This window comes from Globicephala melas, chromosome 5 (genome assembly GCF_963455315.2).
Source record: "Globicephala melas chromosome 5, mGloMel1.2, whole genome shotgun sequence".
Taxonomy (NCBI): domain Eukaryota; kingdom Metazoa; phylum Chordata; class Mammalia; order Artiodactyla; family Delphinidae; genus Globicephala; species Globicephala melas.
In genome coordinates this window covers 138,185,891-138,210,882 of record NC_083318.1, presented here as the reverse complement: position 1 = coordinate 138,210,882, position 24,992 = coordinate 138,185,891, and the positions used below count along the sequence as shown (strand labels likewise).

General features: G+C 40.4%; 1 protein-coding gene across 3 annotated transcripts in view; it reads right to left on the bottom strand.

Annotated features, from left to right (window-relative positions):
• Positions 1–24,992, bottom strand: part of PDGFC (platelet derived growth factor C) — a 217,851-nt gene that overhangs the window by 76,881 nt on the left and 115,978 nt on the right. For all 3 annotated transcript variants that reach the window (XM_030865766.3, XM_060299890.2, XM_060299889.2), the window contains one exon: positions 14,056–14,251. In XM_030865766.3, the coding sequence (XP_030721626.1) occupies positions 14,056–14,251 (196 nt within the window). The remainder of the gene's footprint in view (positions 1–14,055; positions 14,252–24,992) is intronic.

The window sequence follows — 24,992 nt, the reverse complement described above, 5'->3', positions numbered from 1 at the left end:
TGGTGCTGTATTGCTCTTGCTTGGTTTTTCTTTGAGGGTAAAATTATATAAATGGATAACTAGCTAGCCAGCTGGTAATACGGGCGTTTTGTTGGTTGCAGAAGTTGTCCAAGTGTAAGTCACTGTGCCAGTTGGACAAACAGGAGGTGGTATCATCACCCCACGGGAAGACATGGCAGGAACTGAAAGCAAAGGCTTGCCACGGAGAAGGGCACTGAGATATGCCCCGAATCCTCATGGAGTGCAAACGGTCAGAATCTTCCCGAGTAACAGAGGGACAGTGATAACTGGACAATAAACGGGGAAGATGGGGGAAGGAAAGCCAAGAAGAGAGGGAGGTGTTGGGGGTAAAAGGGGGGATAGGACGGGGACATAGGTGCAGACAGGGCTGGAGACAGACAAGCATGGGGAGACCGACACGGGTTCTGGGAGTTACGGGATTCATTCTTTCTCTGCTGGAATGTTGATTTTGAACATTTCAAAACATAAAACCAAAACATCTCATTAGCCCAGGGCACAGTCCCTTGATCTCAGACTTGGTCAGGTCCCTACCCTTCATTTTAAGCCCTCTTGGGAACGATTTTTTTTTTTTTAAGTTACAAAAGTAATTGCTACAGAGGTCAAAGGATAACAAAACTATAAATTATGCCATCAAGCTCACTATACTCAAGAGCGGCTGGAAAGGGCTCTGGCAAAACCTTCACTCTGAAGGGAACTTTATTCTGGCCAGAAGTGGAGGAGGGGAAAGCAATGAGGGTACATTTGAGAGCTGCCCGTAGCTCCTTCTGGGTCTTAACACCAAGAGTGAAGACGGTCATTTCTGCACCATTGGCATTTCTTCCTCTTTCTGATGGAAAGGGAAAGTTTTGTTTTCAGGAACCATTTCTCCAGCAATACAAGCCATCACTTAACTTCAGGATGGGCAAGGAGCCCAAAGCCTGCCAAGCACGGTAACAGCTGCTCCTATCTCCCCCTATAGTAACTGGTCCAGGGATGGATACCTGGCTCAAAGCAGGCCAATCACAACTCTTCCGAACAGACGTGTGGTTGCCAAGGGGGAGGGGGAGTTTGGGGTTAGCAGATGCGAACCATTATACATAGAGGATGGATAAACAACAAGGTCCTGCTGTAGAGCACAGGGAACTACATTCAATGTCCTGTGATAAACCATCATGGGAAAGAACCTGAAAAGAATATATATATAACTGAGTCACTTTGCTGTACAGCAGAAACTAACACGACACTGTAAACCAGCTATACTTCAATGAAATTACAAAACAAAAAGAAATTCTTCCAAAAACTTTTGCAGGAAGAGTTCCTGTCTCCTTCGAAGATTGCAAGTTCTGAAATCTTGGCACCTGCCTGGTTTCCTCTGCGATTTTATGAAGACAAACTGATTGACAGTGAAGCCCACCACAAGAAAGCAAGTCTGTGGAAGCAGAGGAAGAGGCAGAGTGGGGGGCATCATTCAAAACCTGGATGAAGCCCATCCCGGAAACGTTCAGGGACGGATCCAAACATTATCTGTTTCAGTTGGTTACTTGAAGCTAAAAGAATCTTAAAGTTACTCTTTCTTGCATGAATCCCACTATCTTTCGACCGAAGCCATTACCTATTAGGGACATCTCTTCTGTCCTGGCACACCTGTAGCAGAACCGCAGTAGTATCCCCAGACTCTATGCAATACTGCTTTGTATTGTGGCTCTTCTCAGGGCCCACGGAGGCCTGGCTTAACCCACGGAGAAGTGAGGAAGGCCATCTCTTCTCTATAACAGAGGGGCCATTTAACATTCTAAGCAATTCCCTGGTTTATCTTTAATATAAATATTTCTATTGTCGGCAATGTTGAAATGGGTCGTTTTGTTCCTCCCCAAACTTGTGCCCTGGGGCAAAGGGGAACGTAGCTTTGAAATACAAAGCATTGATCCCACTGTAGAGCTTCTTTCTTTTTAAAAAAAAAAAAAATTATTGGAGTACAATTGATTTACAATGTCATGTTAGTTTCAGATGTACAGCAAAGTGAATCAATTATAGATATACATATACCTATTCTTTTTTAGATTCTCTTCCCATATACGTTCTTGCAGAGTATTGAGTAGAGTTCCCTGTGCTCACTAGTTATCTATTTTATATATAGCAGTGTGTATCTGTCAATCCCAATCTCCCAATTTATCCCTCCCCCGCTTCCCCCCGGCAACTATACGTCTGTTCTCTGTGTCTGTGAGTCTGTTTCTGTTTTGTAAACAAGGTCATCTGCACCATTTGTTTAAAATTCCACACATAAGTGGCCTCATATGGTACCTGTCCTTCTTTGCGCTCGTGTGCATGGGCACACCGCGCCTCAGCGGCCCCTCCACTCACACGGAGCTTTAACAAGGAAGGAGGAGAAAGGAAGAGAGGAAGAGGCTTTCCGTTATTAGATCAGGCAGAAAATAACTGGCCAAGGGTAGGTCTGAGGAAATCTCTAATGGGAGAGTTTTGTGTCTGAAAATAACACAATTCCTTCAACTAAGTACCTTTAAATTCTTCTCCAATCCATTTTGCATGGCTTCTGGCAGTATTTTCTTGGTAAACTATAGACTGGTCCATGTTCTCTTCTGCAAGAAAAGCCTCAGCTTCTGAGAGCAGAGGAAGGGAGACCAAATCCATCACTGGGGGTTCACAGTTGGACCCTGCCCACTGGGACAGCCTCGCCTCGACGGCAGCACGTGCTCCAGGGGAAATCATCGTTCACACGTTCTTCCCCTCTAACCCACCTATCCTCTTATGTTAGCTAGCTCTTACTGAGTACCTGATAGGTGCTGGCTGGTACTGACGTCTCACCTGTTCTTCGAGGCGGGACACGCATTGTGTCTCCATCCTTCTGGATCATCACTTATCGCTTCCTAGTCGTGACAGGCGCTGGAGGCGACCCTACCTTTGCCCTCACAGCCTCCTCCTGTGCTCCCTTCTCTTCTGCCCTAAAACACCTGTGACCTGTGTAGGCAACCAGCCTGCATATGCCTGGCACAGACAGGCCCTTCAGGAAGGTCTCGGGGATGGATAGTAAATGCCCCAAGCCCACCTGGGCCCCCTACCCCTTGCCAGTGGTGGAGGTGGACGCCAAGCACGTGGTCATGCTGTCACCTGTAACACCAGGCACGACTCCTCTGGTCTCACAGCAAGGCTCCCACAGGGCACCTTAAAAACGCACTGAGCTTTCTGTCTCCCCTAAGCTTTTCTTGCCGTCCTGAACAGGACTGGAATGCTGAGTGAGAGGCCCACCCCCAGCTACACGTTCTGAGCCCCAGTTCTGCAGACACAGGCTGGAGCTTCACAGGATGCCTTTGGACCTTCCAGAGATAAAATTTAAGATCATGTATGCCAAACAGTGTCTAATGCCGCCTTGTCCTTCCCTTCACTATTTTAAGGGGCTCACGAAAATATTTTGCTTGAAAAATACATTCTTAGGATGAACTTATGGGTCTCCAACGTCATTAGCAGCTCAATAATACTGTCTTTTTTTCAGTTGTATGGCAATAGAACTAAGAAATATCTTTATTCCTTTCCACAAAATAACTTTTTCCTTAAAATTGTGTCTCCTAGAGCTTTGCACTGTCGTTGTAAACTTGATATAAGAAATCTATCCTAGGCTTAAAAGTTACATCTACTAGAGGGAAACACAGAAAATGAGTATTTGAGCTTCTGAGGTCTGCGTGGGAGGGTTAATTTGTGCCCCCCATTTCTCCACAATGAATTAATAACAATTATTTATAGGCTGTTGCTGGTAAGATACGCAGTTACAGTCTGAATTAGAAAATGGTCAACAAAGCAATCTAAACACAATCAGTTACAGTCGTAACTGTACTCTCTACTTACCGTCTTCTGGGACCTGTGGCCTTTCTATTTTAATTGTCTGTTTACTTGTCTGCTTCTGACCAGACTATGACTTACTTGAGGGTAGAGACGACTCCCCCTCACCACTGTCTCCCCGCACCCCCATGGGGCTCAGCAAGTGCTCACTGGACTTACAGTAAATACACGAGCGAAAACCAAGGCCACATTAATTCTATGATAAACAGCAGGAAGGGAGGACAATGTCCAAAAGATTTTCTTCATTTGGAAGAAAAACTAACAGTTTTGATCATCGTCAATTCCAAGTATTAAAAACTGTGTTTCTTTCGCCTAGCAGATTTAGCATTTCTATCATTCAACGTTTTCCACGCTGGACCAAAGACAACATTTCCTCCAAAAGAAACTCAGCTGTTTTGGTGGAAAAGAGGCACTATTTTATTTTTTTTAATTGAAGTAGAGTTGATTTACAATGTTGTGTTAATTTCTGCTGTACAGCAAAGTGATTCAGTTACACAGAAGCACCAATGAACAGCCCATTCTTTTCCACACACTGTCATTTACGGTCTTTCTCTTTGTAAAATATAATATATAATAAGTAAATTTATTTATGTCAGAGAGGAGCAAACAAACAAACAAAAAAGTGGCTTTTCCACTAAAAAGTGCCCTCTTAAGGACACCATATGTCACACACATAAGAGCCACATGTGCACACAGAACATTGAAAAACGAGACATGTTTCGGCCCTTTTTACACCAATGTGTGTACACACACACACACCCCATCCTTCCATTCCTGTCCCACACCAATACCCTCCACCACATTGCCTGCACATCTTCTCAGGCTGGAAAAGCAACAAAACCAAACTTGCCTCTGACTTGTTTTGCTCTTTGTAATAATGTCAACCTCACAGCATAAAAACACAACTCCCTCTGTCTGTTTCTTTATAAAAGATGATTTGAGAAGCCAGCAAGGCCACGGGGGTAAAAGTCAAACATCTCACTCGAGTCTGCCCTCTTTTGAAGATGCCGCTAAAACAGTGAATCACATTTTCTAGACTCTTCTACGTTTCAGAATTGAGAAAATATTGACACTGGGGCAGCTTAAATTCCGAAGATGCATTTTATCGGGACACATCTGTATTTAAGTTCTCCAGCCTTGTCATGGAAAAGAGTCCATCTGGCCATTTTTAAAAATCAACTTTAAACTTGAACTTGAGAACACTAAGTCTTGTTAGGAGAAACGTGGTTTTGCTTGAAACAGTGTCGCTTCCAGCCACACGGTGGACAAAGTGAGGCAGAGACACTCCTCTTGGTGCGTTACAACAAAAATGCTGAATAGATGAGTAAAAGAAAACCTTTGTTTTTCATGCAATACTGAACTGTCAGGAAAATAGGAGAATTCTCTGGAGGACAGACAAGAAAAGGAACCAATATTCCAGTGAGGTGACTATGCTCTGGGCCCTGCGGGCATCTGCTGAGCCTCTACGTGCAAGGGAGGGGTGGGGGTGGACGGTTAATGGGCCACAGGTGGTCCAGGAGCTGCGTGGGGCTGCATCCTAGCTCCATCCTTCCCTCTCTACCCTGCGGCCCACACACATCACTCGTAAAAGGTACCCCTCTATGGGAGGCTACAGGGATACGTCAGCAATTAACCGGACGACTAACTTCTCAACAGCCGTAGACAGTGGATGGCGTCTTCACAGAATTGAGAAAAACATAAACACACAACAGAAAATCCTATATCCCGTCTGAACAACTTCCAAGAATGAAGGTGAACTAGAGAAATGTTCAAATAAATAAGACCTGAGTATTTACTATCCACGGGCTTTCACTTAAGAGGCCTTAAAGACTATATTGAAAGAAGTAAAATGATGCTACCCCCAAAATTCTGAAGTGCAAGAAGAAATCGTTAGCGTCAAAAGTAAGCCCGTAGGGATGGCTAAAGAAACACCGACCATACAAAACAGTAACGACACATGTTTTACTTGTGAAGGTAAAGAACACAAAACTAAAATCCTCAGAATCCCACACCTATCAGGAATGAGAGTAACTGTGGTGAGAACCAAGCCGGCTCGGACAAGAAGGATGAAACCACCCGGTTATGTGGTTATAGTACCAGAACATGACTATTTTATTGTCTTCATTATTTTCCCAGGCAAATGCCTTTACTGTTAATTACAGGAACTTCCTCCAAAGAACCATTAACTCCTTCAACAAAGCATCAGCAGTTTACTATCTAGCACTGCGGAACCCATGCCTGAAAATCCCTGCCTTGTTTCCACGAGTTCCGAACTATTATGTCCTAATTCTTACACAACCCTTAGTCCAGTCTCAGACTGAAGATCCATTTTAAACCAAACTTCAAACCCTCAGCGGAGTCTGGTTTTGCCTTTCCTCCCCAGACGCTGCTCGAGCTGCCACGGTGGCCGTCCCTGTCACCATGGTGAGCAATCAACTCAGCTCTGTCTTATCAGCTTGGCGAGCGGAGAGCTGGGATTCAGCATTCCAGGGCAGTTCAAAGGTTCTCAGGTAATTGTCTATTTGGGGAAGGCGGGTAAACGTGAATGAGCTTTCTATGTGGAGTCCCGTATGCATTTCTAAGGGAGCCATTTAAACACAGAACTTGATGTACACTTTCTGAATTAGCAGAAAAGAAAACTAGGATGAGAAGACAAACTGGATGAATGCAAAAAAGGAAAGAAAGAAACAGAAAAATGAGTAGAAATGGAATGTACAAAAGAAACAGTAGCAGGCTTCCCTGGTGGCGCAGTGGTTGAGAATCCGCCTGCCGATGCAGGGGACACGGGTTCGAGCCCTGGTCCGGGAAGAGCCCACATGCCGCGGAGCAACTAAGCCCGTGAGCCACAACTACTGAGCCTGCGCTCTAGAGCCCGCAAGCCACAACTACTGAGCCTGTGCTCTAGAGCCCATGTGCTACAACTACTGAGCCCACGTGCCACAACAACTGAAGCCCGTGCGCCTAGAGCCCGTGCTCCACAACAAGAGAAGCCACAGCAATGAGAAGCCTGCGCACCGCAATGAAGAGTAGCCCCCGCTCGCCGCAACTGGAGAAAGCCCGCGCGCAGCAATGAAGACCCAATGCAGCCAAAAATAAATTAATTAATTAAAAAAAAGTAACAGCAGCACCGAATCTAAAAAAGGTATAATCAGAACCAATGTGCTAAATTAAGTTCCTAAGTGTAACATGAAGATTTTTAACTGAACTCTTCTTTTTAATCTTACTCATGTTCCTCTCACAAGGGATAACACACACACACACACACACACACACACACACACACACACACACACACACACACACACCCCTAAGGACACAGGAAAGCTCAAAGTAAAAAAATGGAAAGAATGCCAGGCAAATAACCAGCCCAATTCCTGGCACATCTATATCAGTATTAGGCACAATATATTTTGAAGTCAAAACAAAACATGATAAAGATTAAACAAGATCAGGTCTCTGAGCCTGCCTGCACCAACCGGCACAATTTAGACACATATAAAAACAAAAGTGGACAGTCCTACAAGATGAAACTGATACATACATGTATTCTCTATTAGGAGTATTTGACACATACCTCTCAGGAATTGTTACATCAGGAAGAAAACAAAATCAGGGAAGACCCTGATGTCGTGACCAGCACGGCTACAAAACTTGCCATGATGTACATACATGCAGTGCTGAACCCATAACGGAAGGAGAGCACATTTGGAAACTTAAAAATCTTGAAGCAAGTGAAGCCAAGTATGAAATTTTGAACAATCACAGACAAACGGGCCACATTCTTTTTGGGCCTCTTACTGCTGTGGCCTCTCCTGTTGCGGAGCACAGGCTCTGGACGCGCAGGCTCAGCGGCCATGGCTCACGGGCCCAGCTGCTCCGCGGCACATGGGATCTTCCCGGACCAGGGCACGAACCCGCGTCCCCTGCATCGGCAGGTGGGCTCTCAACCACTGCGCCACCAGGGAAGCCCAAACGGGCCATATTCTTTATCCAAAATACAATTAATTTAGAAATCTATAATAAAAAATGCATTTAAAAAACCTTATGCATTTAACGTAGAAAATGAACAATATGCTTCTATATGACCCGTGCGGCTTAAAAGAAGAAAACAATCGATGTTATAAAAATCCCCAAATGGACAAAAATAAAAATACCACATTATCAAAATTGGCAAGATGCGTTGAACACTGGATTGAGAAAGCAAGTCCGTGTCGTGGAAATGCAGTAAATGAGCAGGGGGCTTCCCTGGTGGCACAGTGGTTAAGCATCCGCCTGCCAATGCAGGGGACACAGGTATGAGCCCTGGTCCAGGAAGATCCCACATGCCACGGAGCAGCTAAGCCCGTGCGCCACAACTACTGAGCATGCTCTCTAGAGCCCGCGAGCCACAACTGCTGAGCCCATGTGCCACAACTGCTGAGCCTGTGGTATAGAGTCCGTGGGCCACAGATGCTGGGCCTGTGGCGGGAGAGGCCACTGCGGTGAGGGGCCCTCATGCTGAGGTGGGGAGTGGCCCCCCGCTCGCTGCAGCTGGGAAGCACCTACATGCAGCGGCGAAGGCCCAATGCAGCCATAAATAAATATATAAATAAATAAATTTTATTAATAAATAAATTGATCTTCAAATAAATTAAAAAATGAGCAGTCCGAGGTACCCATCGCCTAGAGAACATTCTGGCCAGAATCTTTCAGCAGGACTTAATTATGAAGACGCACTCAGAAATGAAATTGAGAGACATTCCACTGAACAAACGGGCTGGATAGCTCACAAATATCAGTGTCGTGAAAGCGAAGAAAAGGCAAGAAAAGAGTTACAATAACCAACTTCGATCAATGACTGATTACCGAATCAAAGCATAATAAGAAAAAAAGCAAATAATGAAGTGATAACATATTGGGATCGTGAGAAACATTGGAAAATCAACTATATATCAGGTAATAGTTTATGTTAATGTTACATTTCTTGCAGGTGATACTGGTTTTCAAAAGACAGAGGAAATATCCTAGCTCTTAGGTGATACATGGTGAGGTATAAAGTGTCATTATCTCTGTAACTTACTTTTAAAAGCTAAATTAAATGAATAAAAAAATGTCTCCCAAAGGGAAAAGAGGCCCCTTAGAAAAGTAAAACAAAACAAAACAAAGTGCTTCAAATAATATAAGAAAATCTTCATCAATCATCATATTCAATATCGATGTGTTAACAAATCTTTTACTTCCAGTGGCCAAAGATGAAACGATTTCAACAACAAAGGAAACAACAATAGCACTGCGTTATAACACAGGGCATAAAATAAATCTCCGTGAGTCTATACTGATACAGATGATTGAAGAAATAAAGGAAGGAAGGAAAGAGGGAAGAAAAGGAAGAGGCACAAATTTTCTTTACGGAAGAATTCCCAATAATGTATGTATATATTCCCCCCTCTAGGAGGTGTAACTTAATCACCGTCTCCTAGAATGTGGACTGGACTTAGTCACGTACCTCCAAATAATAGCATATGAAAGGGAAATGTATTTCCTCACCAGAGGAGAAGCCCACCTGACCTGAGTGATTATTGCTAACACCGTCAGTGATGAGTGCGGCTGGTAGTACGTACCCTCTGCCACCATGTGAGGAGAAGAGCAGCTCACCTATTTGGAACCCTTCCCCCAAACCAATAACCTCAGTGTGATCACCAGGAAACATGTGAAGAACCTAAACTGAGGCCTCTTCTACGAATTACCTGACCACTACTCTTCAAGACTCTCAAGGCCATGAAAGACCAAAAAGAGAAGCTCACAGGTCGGAGGAGACTAAGGAGGCTTGAGGACTGAATGCAAGGCTCATCCTGGAAAGGATTCTGTACCAGAAGAAGCACACGGAGTGACCGCACTGCTGACATCTGTGTAAAGCGTGTAGCTCAGTGAGTGGCATTGTATGAATGCTGGCGTCTTAGTTACGCAGATATGCGGTGCTGATGGAAGACATAACATGGGGGAACCTGGGAATATGGAAACTATACCATCTTTGCAACATTCTGTAAATCTAAAGTTATTCCAAAGTTTAAACTTTATATTTTTTTAAAGAAGCAAACTCTAAAATCAGGAAGTCAGAGACACCTCCTCATGCAATCAACAACTTAATAAGAAATAGAAAAGAGTAAAAAGAACTGACTGGAAGAAAGACATCTTTCTCATGAACCATATCTTTTTTTGCACAAATCCAAAATAATTGCCAGAAGAATTATTAAAATAAAGAGCTTAGCGAGTTTGCTACATACAAGATCGCTACTAAAAAACTATACAATTAGAAAAGCTAGATACAAGATCGCTACTAAAAAACTGATTGCCTTTCTATATACCAGCAATATACAATTAGAAATGCTAGATACAAGATCGCTACTAAAAAACTGACTGCCTTTCTATATACCAGCAGTGTACAATTAGAAATGCTAGATACAAGATCGCTACTAAAAAACTGATTGCCTTTCTATATACCAGCAGTATACAATTAGAAATGCTAGATACAAGATCGCTACTAAAAAACTGATTGCCTTTCTATATACCAGCAATATACAATTAGAAATGCTAGATACAAGATCGCTACTAAAAAATTGACTGCCTTTCTATATACCAGCAATATACAATTAGAAATGCTAGATACAAGATCGCTACTAAAAAATTGACTGCCTTTCTATATACCAGCAATATACAATTAGAAATGCTAGATACAAGATCGCTACTAAAAAATTGACTGCCTTTCTATATACCAGCAATGTACAATTAGAAATGCTAGATACAAGATTGATACTAAAAATTGATTGCCTTTCTATATGCCAGCAATGTACAATTAGAAATGTAATTTTCAAAAAGCGATTTTAGTAAGAGACCATAGAAAGAAATCTAAATAATGATGCATCACATCTTTATAAAGAATAGTTTAAAACTGTACAGACAATAAAGAAGACCCAAATAATCGGAGAAGCATAAAGTTCTCAAGGACAGAAAGGTCGTTACAATAAGGATGTCAATTCTTCTCAGAATGAGCTATACGTGCAAGGCTATTTCAATAAAAATCACAGCAGGAGTTTTCAAGGAACTTGGTAACCTATTTCTGAAAACATATATTGAAAAGTAAAATTGTGAGGATGCTCGAAAAGGAGAGGAAAACAAGGCGACTTCCCTACCACACAGCTTCTGTAACGCTACAGTAATTGAGCCAGGGTCAATTTGGTACACAGGGGGGCACAGTAAACCCAAGGAACAGAACAGAGAACCGAGAAACAGGCCAGATCAGATACAAAAATCTGACCTGTAAGTTGGCTTTGCACATCATTGGAAGAAAGTGTGACTATTCAATAAATGATGTCAGGGGCTTCCCTGGTGGCGCAGTGGTTGAGAGTCCGCCTGCCGATGCAGGCGACACGGGTTCGTGCCCCGGTCCGGGAAGATCCCACATGGCGCGGAGCGGCTGGGCCCGTGAGCCATGGCCGCTGAGCCTGCGCGTCCGGAGCCTGTGCTCTGCAACGGGAGAGGCCGCAACAGTGAGAGGCCCGCGGACCGCAAACAAAAAAAAATGCCTTTGCTGGGTTTCCCTGGTGGCGCAGTGGTTGAGAGTTCGCCTGCCGATGCAGGGGACGCGGGTTCGTGCCCCGGTCCGGGAAGATCCCACATGCCGCGGAGCGGCTGGGCCCGTAAGCCATGGCCGCTGAGCCTGCGCGTCCCGGAGCCTCTGCTCCGCAACGGGAGAGGCCACAACAGTGAGAGGCCCACGTACTATAAAAAATAAAAATTAAATAAATAAATGAATAAATGATGTCAGGACGCTATGTGATACCCTAGTGAAGAACCTCACATCGATAAGATGAATTACAGGTGAATCAAGGACTTAAATGTGGAAACCAAAGTTTAAATAGCCAAAGATCCCAGTAAAAACTGGGCAAAAGACATAAGCAGGCAGTTCACAGCAAAGGATATCTGAGTAGCCAACAACAATATGAAAATTTTCAAGCTCACTGCTAATAAGAAGAAACAAATAGGAATTAACATTAAGGTACAATTCTACACTTACCGTAATACCCAGAATTAAAAGAATGCCAAATCAAAAGGTTGGGGAGAATGCAGAAAAACAAAATTTTGTATATTGTTGGTAGAACTGTAAATTGGTCACTTTTAAGAATAATTTAACTCTACCTCATGAAGTTTAAAATATTAATTTCTTAAGACAGCAATACCATTCTCAGCTATAGATTCGAAGAAAGTTTTCTTGCACTTTGGGCAAGGAGCGTTGGAAATAAGCCAGACATTCATCAAAGCGGAAAAGACAAGAAAGGTTGCCTATTTATACAATGGAGTACGGTCCGTCACAGAAAGCAAAGGAGCCGAGCTCTCTGCATCCACGTGAACTGGAGAAACATCAGACCGCATCAGGTCACAGGAGCAAGCACGTAGTATTACCCCACTGATATATACTTCAAAAGAGGCAAAACAATTTTTACAGGCTAGTTCACAGGGAGATGTGTACATCCGGTAAAATTACAGAGAAAATTGGGAGGTCGAGGAAAAACAGAGAAACTTAAGACAATGATTATATGTGCAGGAATAATAGGAAGGTACATCAAGGAAGCACAAAAAGAGGGATTTCAGAACTATTGGAAGAGTCACTTTTCTCGAGTCTCCTATGGTGCGTGACGTCGAGCCACAAAATGCTGCGGTAGGCGTCCTGGACGACAGTTTATCTTCTGCGATCTAACCACTCACATGCATCACACACACACGCGTGCACACACGCACGCACACAGGACGCTGCCTGTCCCGTCACACGTCCAGCCAGGCGTGCAGGTGTCACGCGGCCCTCCCGGCACTGACCTGTGGGAACAGAACTCCTGTCACTGCCACTGCTGTCACGGATCCTTTTTCTCGGACCCGGGAGCCTCCTGTCTGCAATCAGCATCCAGGAAACTGTGGTAGGTTAACTTGCTACTTTGCAAGGAGGGCCAAACCTTAAACCCTCTGCAGTTTTTACAACATTATGTGATCCTCCACATGAAAAGAAGGCAAGAGGTGTAGAACGGCATGGTGAGAAAACATCTCTACGAGGGTTAGAAAAATGGATTTTAGTACGTGTTGAGTTATAAAACATGAATGAGATCTAGGGCAGCTACTTTACTTCTCTGGCTTGTTTGCTTATCTATAAAATGAAGGGTTGAATAACACCATCTCTAAAAATAGCTAGAATAACTTATCCTTCTCAAAGCCTAAAATTAGAGATGTAAGGGAAAAAATAACCTGAAACGCATAGGCACAGAAAAAAGAACTTGAAAGAAAAAATGTAACTATATATAAATGTTAAAGATACAAATTGTGATGACAGCAAGTATAAAGTTTATCTTATCTGTATTGAAATATTTATCTGAAATATACCATAAAGAGAAAATTCTCTTTTAACTTGTATATCAAAGGGAAAATAAAGAACCCCACAAAGAAGCTCAAGTGAAATATTTTCATGATATACAAATGCCATTGAAGTGAAAAATCTTCCCTGAGACCACCCAACCCTGACAAGTATATTCACATAGGATTTAAAGACTAATATTTGTATGACATACGGTAGGTGGTCTTTTGCGTGGGTGAAATACTCCAGCTGACTCTGGTTCATGAAAGCTTCTAGGAGAATTATGATAAATTTCTACCTGGCCAACTATAATGTTAGCCTAAATGTTTAATTCTGCTTTCAGAACTGGACTTCTTCCTTGTAATGAAATATTCAAATTTCTTAGTTCTGGGTGTATGTATGTATCTATTTGTGTATCTATGGATACTGGATAGTATGGATAAAACGTATGCATGGACACTGCTCTTTCTTTTTATAGCTTACTATTTATCTTATTGATTTGGCTATAAGGAAGCTCAAATGTAAAAGTTTTGGCACTCGTGGTAACTCTGGCACAAACTTCATTCCTTTACTTGGCTTTTGATTCTCTATTCCTTATTTTATAAATTGTTTTACTCTATATGTAATTTTTTTTTTACCATACATTACCTCAAATTACTATCAGATGTAGATAGAAACAGAGCTTAAATAAGGTTGTAAATTTCTTGGATCATCAGAAAAACATAAGAGAACAAAAGATGCCATTTAAAATCACAGCCTCAAAATGAAGCAACTTGAAAGACTGTAACAGTTGTTACACTGTTGGAATTTCAAGTATGATCACTTACTTGCATATGTCATCTTCTGGGTCTTCAAGCCCAAATCTCTCATCAAATGTGAGCTGTATCCATACATTTTCCTCTACTGCTACTAATCTCCATACCAAGACCATATTTCTTGGATAAGTATGAGGAAACCTCGGGCTGTGAATACTTCCATTAGTAGACACAGTAATAATTCTCTCATGCTGGGGATCTTGTACTCCTGAAAGTAAAAACATAAGCATAGACACACACTTAGAACAGACATTTCAAAAATGACAGGTTTCAAAATAATTTCTGAAAAAAGGTAACCAATACAAGCCCAAAGTTTCCCATGAACTGTAATTACTAAATGATTTCAACCCTTAAATGACCTCGAAAAACGAAATGAGGTCAAAGCAATGGTATCAATTTCTTGTTGTAAGGGAACTAACAGCGATCTATGAAGATATGAAATTATAAGAAATGTTGCAGGACTTCTCAGTGACTTTAAAAGGCTAACATGAATTTTAAATTTCTAAGAGGAGAATACAGTATAAAATCGCTTCCAAGTTTATTAGGCATGGCAATCTTTCACACGGTGAAACGCCAACATACATTGTTATTAATATCTTTTTCTTTTGCTTAGATTGTTGGGGGAGACATGAGGGGAGGGGCAAATTGAAACAATTTGTTGAGACAAAAGTGTTCTTTTTTTATTGAAGCATAGTTGACTTACAGTGTTTCAGGTGTACAGCAACATGATTCATTTATATATAGATATTTTTTTCAGATTCTTTTCCATTATAGGTCACTACAAGATACTGAATATAGTTTCCTGTGCTATACAGTAGGTCCCAGTTGTTTATCTATTTTACACACAGCAGCGTAGAGACAAAAGTGTTCTTATATCCACCCAACTGAGAGTTCATAATGAGAGGAAACAAATAATTGGTATTTGGAAAAGGAGCAGCTGTTTACCTACACGAAGAAAATCTAAGAAGTAAGACAGTTACACTTTTTCAGGCCATGAAAATCCAATCCATTGTTTGCTAAATTCCAGTAAAAAAAAACAAAAACAAAAACAAAAACACAAACCTTTTAAAGACTCTTTTATTCAATTTCTAAAACAATTTAAAAGTCTTAAACTGCACCTTGAACACATGAAGTAATGTGCATGGCACAACACCCAACACGTTTTTTGTTCAACTTTGATATACTCATAACATCAGGACAACAATATTATACTGTACCAATACCTCATTAGTTTTCATGATTTAGAGATATGCTTCATAGGACTGAACTTTGTATTTGCAGTATCATACAGAGAGAAGAATAGCATTACTTTATAAGCACCATTTTTCCTTTATTTGCCCATTTCCCAACATCCAATCTCAATATATGCATAGTTACTTTCAGAAATATGAAAAAATTCTCATTTTATTGACTCCTTTTAGGTACATCCCATCAAACTGCAATACAGAGTTGTCTAAGGACTATTAAATCATTGACATTTTATACTAAACTACATTTTTCTTCTCTTATTTTTTCTTTCTATTATGGTTTTCTGCCTTTTCCTCTTCAATTCTTTCACTCCCATACCCTACTTCCCTTTTTTTAATTGAAACATACCTGATTTACAGTATTGTGTTAGTTTCAGGTGTACAGCAAAGTGATTCAGTGATACAGACATATGTATCTACTTTTTTCAGATTCTCTTCCATTATAGGTCATTACAAGACACTGAGTACAGTTCCCTGTGCTCTACAGTGGGTCCCTGTTGGTTATTTGTTTTATAGACAGTAGTACGGATCTGTGAATCCTAATTCCTTTTTGACCAATGGACTCCTCCATGCCAAGTTTGCCTGCTAAGTATTTCAACTCCACGTGCTCTCTCCATGATTTTACACCAATGACCCTGCTTCCCGCTCTGGAAGGCAGACTCTGAGGCGACCCCCGATGTCCCTCATGCGTCAGGAGCCTCTGCCTTGAGTGGGTGGAAGCTGTGACAAGGATGGGGTATTACTCCCAGGATCAGGTCAGTTAACTCTGAGTTAACCCAAAGTTAGATTATAGGAGAAGCCTAACCTAATAGGGTGAGCCCTTAACAGACGCTGGCCCTTCCTGATCTTAGAAATTCCAAGTGTGAAAGACACTCAATGGGGAAAATTCTGTGTGGTGGCCTTGGAAAGGGAGCAGGTTGTGTGCCCAGGATGTGGGCGGCTGAGAGGTACCGAGAAAGAGGGGGCTTCATCCTGAAACCTCAAGAGACCTCGATGAATCGGAGGCAGACTCTTCACCAGCCTCCAGAAAGGAATCGAATCTTGCTCATACCTTGATTTTAGTCTTGTAAAAACTTGGAGCAAAAGCCCAGTCTCCCAGGCCTGGATTTCTGAGCTCCAGAGCTGAGAGCAAACAAGGTGTATAAAACTGCGGGTTCGGGGGGTTTCTTACCTAAAAGTAGACAATTAATATACCTTCTGCTGTGCGCAAAGCTATTTGATTTGCAAGTATGTCTTTTTGCCCTTCGTTCTTCAACGGCACTTAGAGTAATTGTAGCAACTTTTCATGTAGTATTTATGTGACTCAAAATACATACTTCACACTGATAAAATGCAACTTAAGAATATGCTCTAAGATACTTCTTGAATTCAAAAGACAATGTCAAGGGTTATTTATTAGTGAGAATATGATTCGGGTTAAAGAATACCTGTTTTATTGTTAAAACACCCCAAATACTTTTAAAGCAGCTTTTTCATTCTCTTAAACTCAGCTGTTTCAACAATGAGTCTGTTAAGTATGATTTTATACTGCCTAAGACAAGATAAAGACAAACATAATTTCCTTTGAATATATACAGTGCATATAATGGGGAATATCATCATATTAGTAAATATGCCTTAAGCGCCATAGGATGTTTAAATTAAATAATTATTATTTATAATTATCACTTGTGCAAAAGCACGTTCCCTCTCATTGGGGGCTAATGTTCGATATGGCCATAGGTTATATTAACATATATCAAATAATCAATACCTCTCCTGTGCACATAATTTAGCACCAGTAGATCTCATAAGGACACAGAAGGATCTATCAAGTTAGATGAATTCTCCTCTATACTGACAAGTTTTTAAAGAAAATGATTATAATCTACTATTAAAATTAAGTTAATACATTGTCTGTTTTCAAAGATTTCTTTAAAAAATGAGATTATTTCCCCACTATCTAACTTTTAATACAATAGCCTGCATATGTCAGAGGTGTTTTACAGCAGTAGCTTATATCAAGAGTCCTTCTCATTCTGGCAGCTAATTTTTCTTTTAATGAATTAATTTTTTCCAATCAAATTTATTAAAATATATTATTTGCCCCATTCTGTCTCAAAAAAGAAAAAAAAAACAAGAGTGCCTTATATCAGCCACAGCACTGTTTACAAATGTAACAGTGTTTATGCTTTCATATGCGTAAACTACACGGCTACTAAAAGATCTGAGTTCTATTTTTATATCTTCAGTCAAAAAAGCACATGGCTAAAACGTATATACTTAGATTGTGTTTACATCTTTATTTTTTCCTTTATAGTCCACAATTCCATTAAACTATAATTAAGCATAATTTAAAGGTTGCAAATCTAGGCCTTATTTGTGGTAAAAGAATTGTAAATTTCCTTTTAAGTTAAATTGCTGCTGCCCCAAAATCATCTCAGAACGCAGTGAGGTTTGCCACCAAATACATATGATTTGCACATGACTGTCAACGTTACATGTAAATCTCAAACAACAAGGCCTATAATCGAAAAGGAAAAAAAAGAAGCAACAAAGAGTAGGAGCTACCAAAATAAGACTTTGCATTCGTAGCTCAGCTGCTTAAAAAACCGTCTTTCCAAACACAGAACTCTACTAGGGTTTTAGGGATGAGACAAGTACCTATTTTGTGACTACTTTATTGAACGTTTGCTTTTCCTAAACAATGGACAGTACACTCAACGGAAGTACCAAAGAAATGAAACAAATGTTTGTCAGCAATCATTAACGTGTTTACAACATACTCCTTGCAATGCATCCTCAACAGGAATAAGTCTTGCTCTTCCAGATAAGTCTTGTTCATCCAGATAAGACAGCATGAAGAGTGAAAATATATACATAAACACTAAATTTTAAAAATTAAAATTAACACCATTTCATATTATCCTACCCAACCCTCCTTGAGGTCAGAGTATTGAAAACTAACAATAGAAAAGGAAAAGAAGGGAGATTAATAATGTGAAGACTCTAAAATTGTTGACTAAATATGTTCACATACAATTCAGTTATGAAGAATCATTACACATCTGTATGTACTCAATAAGTTAACAGTAAAACCAAAGCAATTTCATAATATTTGCCATGCATTTCAGACTGTTAGCCCCTTTAAAAGTATATTTATTGGGCTTCCCTGGTGGCGCAGTTGTTGGGAGTCCGCCTGCCGATGCAGGGGACACGGGTTCGTGCCCCGGTCCGGGAAGATCCCACATGTCGCAGAGCGGCTGGGCCCGTGAGCCATGGCCACTGGGCCTGCACGTCCGGAGGCTGTGCTCCGCAACGGGAGAGGCCACAGCAGTGAGAGGCCCGCGTACCGCAAAAAAAAAAAAAAAAAGTATATTTATTAAGAACGAAAGAGGGAAGGAGTAAGAGAATCATGAAAAGCAAAAAAAAAAAAAAAAATTTAATGCTTGAAAATCTGTATTATTTAAAAAGATAACATCAAAAAAGAAGTTCTGTAGGGAGTTCCCTGGTGGACCAGTGGGCAAGACTCCACGCTCCCAATGCAGGGGGCCTAGGTTCCATCCCTGGTCAGGGAACCAGATCCTACATGCATGCCACAACCAAGACCCGGAGCACCAAAATAAATACATAGATAAACATTAAAAAAAAAAAGTCTGTGGACAAGATATACTTCCTAAAGAAAGAGAAACCATCCGTCCTTCTCCATGCTAATGCTTTAAGTTGGCAATAGCAGAAAAGACCTGGAGGATTAAGAATGAGGTAAAAAGAAAGGCCTCCAGTTTTGGTTTAGCTTTAAGTTCTGAAGAATCCTGGTTCCTGTTCACATAGGGAGGGCGTAGGGATGTGTCCCCATAAACTGGTAGATTTCACAGGTGTCTTGTGAGATTTTTGATGCGTTTACTTCCAAATATATGTTATCTTCAAATTGCGTTAGAAAAGGTATTTCTGTAATAGTCAGGTGCACCTATTTCCAGATCCTTCCTTGATGCATACACACGCGCACTGGTCTCACTTGTGCTTTGGTCTGCTCACTATGTTTTTTTTTTTGCCTGTGATAATCCTTCTTTATCTCAATCTTGCTAGTTTTTTATACGGCTATTTCCATTTTCAATCTCATTAACTCTTAATGAGCAAATTTCACTTTTAACAAAAGTTAGTTAAAATCGTTTAACATATATATACATGCACACATACAAACACATATATATGTATTTGTTGCTAGTTTCACTGGTTCCATAAATTGGCACTTTTTGCCTAGAAAATCCAGAGTAATCTCACCTAATCTTACTTGATTCTGTAGAGAGAACGTATACTTGAACGCCACAGCGCAAGCAAATCTCTCTCCATAAATTCCAAACTATATAGAAGTACCTTGTTTTCATGCTTACTATTTTAAATTCTGACTGTTGTACAGAAGTACAATAATACTTAATACAATAACACAAAAAACTGAGGCTCAAATTTTTGTTTTCTTATTGGCTCCATCTACTGTTTCCCATACTTTAAAACAACAGCAAAATAAAACAGACAATCAAAAAAAGTTAGTGTCGTCCACCTCAAACTGTTTACAAATTGCAAAAAAAAGGTTCACTAAGGAAAAATAAAAGATTGCTATATTACGTAAGCCATAAAAACAAATGCAATTATTTAAAATATGCCCAATTGAAGTTCTTGAATTTATTCCAGGAGATAAGCATTTTATGCCTCAAGGGAATGAACAGTCAAAAATCATATATTGAGAACCTATTATGTTTCGTGCACTGTACCAAGGGCTTGGGACATCAGAACAAGACAAAGCCTTGTCCTCTTAATGTGACAACTTCTAGGACTGTAATTTAGTATCATTCCTAGACTAGGTATTCTAGTAAATACATATTCAATTATCAAAACCCACTTCAGATGTCACCTTTTATGGAATGTAATCCTTAATTCCCTTTGTGCATTCCTTTAGGGCTGCATTTTTAAAAATGTATTTTATTGAAGTATAGTTGATTTGCAACGTTGTGTTAATTTCTGCTGTGCAGCAAAGTGATTCAGTTATACAGATATATACATTCTTTCTTATATTCTTTTCCATTATGGTTTAACTCCAGGAGATTGGATATAGTTCCCTGTGCTATACAGTAGGACCCTGTTGTTTATCCTTCCTATATAATAATTTTCATCTGCTAATCCCAAACTCCCAATCCATCCCTCTCCCACCCCCTCTCCCTTGGCATAGGACGGCATACTTTAATCATCACGCGTAGGCTGACGTTTCTGTCTTTTCTGCCACACTCTGAACTTCTAGTGAGGTAGAAAATCTTCTAGGCAAAACTGATTTTGAAGTCTGTAACCAGTATCTAGCTCTATGCCTGGCACATGGTACCACATAGTACATATTGTTAGTATAAAGAAACCTGATATCTTGGAACTTGGCAATAAAACAGTTTCAACATTCCATCCTTCATTCATAAGTTTCCAGAGACAATACATATGAGAATAAGAAGCTTTTACAATGTACATTCCTCCCCAATTAAAGTCCCTTAATTCATATTTACTCCATCTATTACTTCATCTATTATAACCTACATATATGTTTCAGCTGAAGGTGACAGATTACTCATTACTGAGATTTGCCATTTTCTTAACATACTAACTCATTTTAAAATAAAACGTGTTTTATAATTTTACCACACTGAGAATGCCACAATTATTGTCATTATTTTATCTTAACTCTGAACTGTGAATCAGTTGACAATAAAAATCTGTTATTTTGTGACTTCCCTCGTGGCACAGTGGTTAAGAATCTGCCTGCCAATGCAGGGGACGCGGGTTCGAGCCCTGGTCTGGGAAGATACCACATGCCGCAGAGCAACTAAGCCTGTGCACCACAACTACTGAGCCTACGCTCTAGAGCCCGCGAGCCACACCGAAGACCCAATGCAGCCAAAAATAGAGTAATGAATTAATTTTTAAAAATCTGTTATTTTAGGCAAGACACTTGATATCAAGGTTTTTTTTTTTATGAACTAGAGATAATCAGAGACTGTTTTAAAGTTCATATGAAACGATGCTCGTATAAACTAACCACCTTGATAATTACAAATCAGTATGTATGTGAAGGAGAAACTTTGTCCATCATATTCGACCTAATTCAAACACAGCGAGAAAGAAAATTTATTATCAGGTATCCAGTTTTTCTGATGTTAGTAAATAGAAGATTGCTATGGAAGATAATGCAAAATTGGTCAATATGTATACGGAATCCAGTTTCACAAAGATCAAACTGATGACGCAAGAAGCAGTAATTTTTCGGCAGTGATGCAAATTTCTGATTCCCTTCTACAGGCTGATTGCAGAAGGAGGAAAGAGGATAACTTTGTAGAAATTATGCCATTTCTTTGACTTGGCACTATCTTTAAAAAGAGGTTTGAATTCTTTTGTATCTAAAAAGAAGTAAAAGAATTCAGCCATAGGCCTCCTACCTACCTATATGAGCAACGGTAAGAAACGAGCGCCCATGTTCAGAAGTTCATAGCAAATCTTCCAAAAGCAATGAGGAAAAGTTTATACACGAGCATCTGCATAGCATCCCTCCCCCTGCCCACCAGTGCTGTGAAGCAGCCCTGGTTGACTCTACCCAGAAATATGCCTGGAAAATCAACATGAGTCCATTTCCCTCATTGCATGGATGGCTCTAAGGGGCCAGAGTGAATCCAATGGCTTTTTTTTTTTTCCCCTCAACAGTTGGGGATTAGACCGTGTTGGGCACAGAAGTAAGGTCCAGAGCTGCTGTAGCCAATAAGCTGTCACATCAGAATCCAGTCTGATGGAAAAGTCAATGCACAGAAGTAGATAGACACACAGCAGTACAGCAAAGTGGAACCAGATCCCAGCTCAAACCACGCAGTAAATTCAGCCCATCTCTGGGCTTCTCGGGTACATGACTAAACAAATCACTTTTACTATTATTCGAGTTACAGTTAAGATTTTTACGCATGCGACCAAAATCAAAATGGGCCGTGGTTCAGGCCCATTATCCTGGCATGATTATTACTGGTGTTCCCTGTTCATGCTTGAAAATATCTGGATTAACGTTACAAAGGACACGGCAAGTAAGATCTATAAAGTTCTTCTGCTATTGAGGCACGAGATATAGAAATGGTAATGATTTGACAGCATGGTATTTTAGCCTTAAGGTAGCGGTAAAAATAACCTATTTGGGTTTTATACAATGGGGTATGACATAACATTTTCAGTGAAGGCTCAATTATGGGAGACATACTGGCAATAATCTTCTTACCTCTTATGCTGCAGGATAAATCGCCAAGTATATAAACACAGAATCTCCTTAAAGCCTTTACTGCACACCAATTAGTAACGAATGTAATTGTATACACACACATTACACACACCATTACACAGAAACATGTTGGAGCAATGCTATTAGTTTTTATTCTGCATGAAATGGTGCACTATTTTACATACCACAAGGCGGCTAAAACCAGAATATAGAACAGAGACAAATGAATAAAAGAAACGTTCACTTTAAAGATTCACTATTGATTTCATTTTTTCAATATTTAATTGGCTCTCCTGTTGAATTAAAACTATTATTCAGTGTAGAAAGTTTACATTAAATACCAGGAGCTCTGAAATATTTTAAGCAGCGAAACGTATTTACGTGAAATATTATGACACATGATTAAGCACAAATTCATATTACTTAACCTCTAAGAAAACAAATACGCTTATTTAAGAAAAGCTATGTCCAATAAAGAACCTAGTCCATTTGGAGACTCAGGATCTGTCCGTGTATTGTATCTGCACTGGACGTATAATTTACACCATTCAGATGGAATTTACCAGCAATTTCAAATGTGGAAAGCAGTGACCTATTTCTTTGTGAACACACAATGTCTAGTACAGTAGTGACGTTTTGATGGGAAGATGTTTAAAATGCATCAAGGAGGGCTTCCCTGGTGGCGCAGTGGTTAAGAGTCCGCCTGCCGATGCAGGGGACACGGGTTCGTGCCCCAGTCTGGGAAGATCCCACATGCCGCGGAGCGGCTGGGCCCGTGAGCCATGGCTGCTGAGCCTGCGCGTCCGGAGCCTGTGCCCCGCAATGGGAGAGGCCACAACAGTGAGGGGCCCGCGTACCACAAAAACAAAAACAAACAAACAAAAAAATGCATCAAGGAAAATAATCATGAAACAGTAATCAGTACAAACTTACTCGTTAAATAAGGCCATTCGTATATGACTTAAGTGAATTTTTAAAGTATGTTTAAAATTCTCTCTTATGTTAAACTCTGAATTAGGCAAAATAAATGATTTCTAAGAAACAATAAAATAGGAACCTGTTTCAGCCTTAATATATTCAACCATCATCAGTGTTGAAGAATGAGACTTTGCTGCTTCTAGCTATATTTATCATTAAAGATGAATGCATATAATTTATAGGTAATGAGCCTATGAGTTTCTTATGAGTAACATCCAAAGATAGGAAAAATAATAAATTTGGTCACTTCTATGCAAATCGTGTCCTCCCATCTTATGTTTTAAATGTTGTTAATTAAACACTCTCAATCATGGAGAGCGTTTGGGTTTGCATCTCTTTCCGTAAGCAACATTTGAGGTTTACAAGTTACATCTGCAGCAGGATCTTTGGTTTCAGTGGTAATTCCACATCAAGATAGCAGGAATAAGAGAAGAGCAGCTACACTGGACGTGATTGCCCTTCACAGGCCACGGTCAAGCAGACCTATGCTCATGAATATTCTAACCATTCTGCCCTGCTAGAAAACATCACCTCCCTACCCCACCCTCCAAAACCAACAACTGTCCTCAACCGTAAAGTGATGTTAGAATGTGTATAAAACACAACTGTGAGACTTTTAAAAGAAGTGGAAGTCGCAAATGAATAATATCAATAAAACACATAATTTTGGTGGGGGAATAGATTACTTAAATTTTATTTCTCAAAGCAAGGGCATTTTTTAATAATGACCAGGAGATACCAAATCATGCCAAGCTATTTCATCTCAGCGTATGTTATTTTATCATCTAGTTGGGCTATTATAAGGGAGAAAATAAGCACAAACTGAAGATGTCGAATAATTGGCCTGAATATAACCGTTAGCAGAGTTCTTCCGCAACAGCTAGTTCTATGACAATAGTTTTAAAATCAAACCAAAGATCCAGAGACGAGCCGTCTAAAAAGAGGAGCTGAGACACAGGATGGAACAGAGTCACGGAGAGACATATTTTGAATTTTGAACACGACTTCAAAGCAGGAACTGAACTGAACTTTACAGAGTCCACTGGAAGTTTCGTTTGTGAGGAGGGATGACTCTCGGACACTCCTTATCACTGGTTCCTTCAACGTTATTCAAAAATACCTACTCCCCTAGCTTCTGATCTCAGGGAAGATTCTGAGGATACGTCTGTCAGACTGGACGGTGTCAGATGCCACAAGAAGATTAAGAATCCTTCTGCGTGGTATTTGCACTGTTTACGTGACTGTAATCTCCAGCCAGCAGATGGACCAGCTGCATTCGTGACCTCCCAGCAAGGGAACAGACCTGTCTCAACAGAGCATTTCCTTGAAAATTCTTGCCCATGAACCCTGATTTTGATGCTGAAAACTCTCCACCCATGTTTCCTATAAATCCATCCATCCCTCTTCTGAAAGAAATCAAACAATTGTCCAAAGAAATGGAACAAAGTTACGGAAAC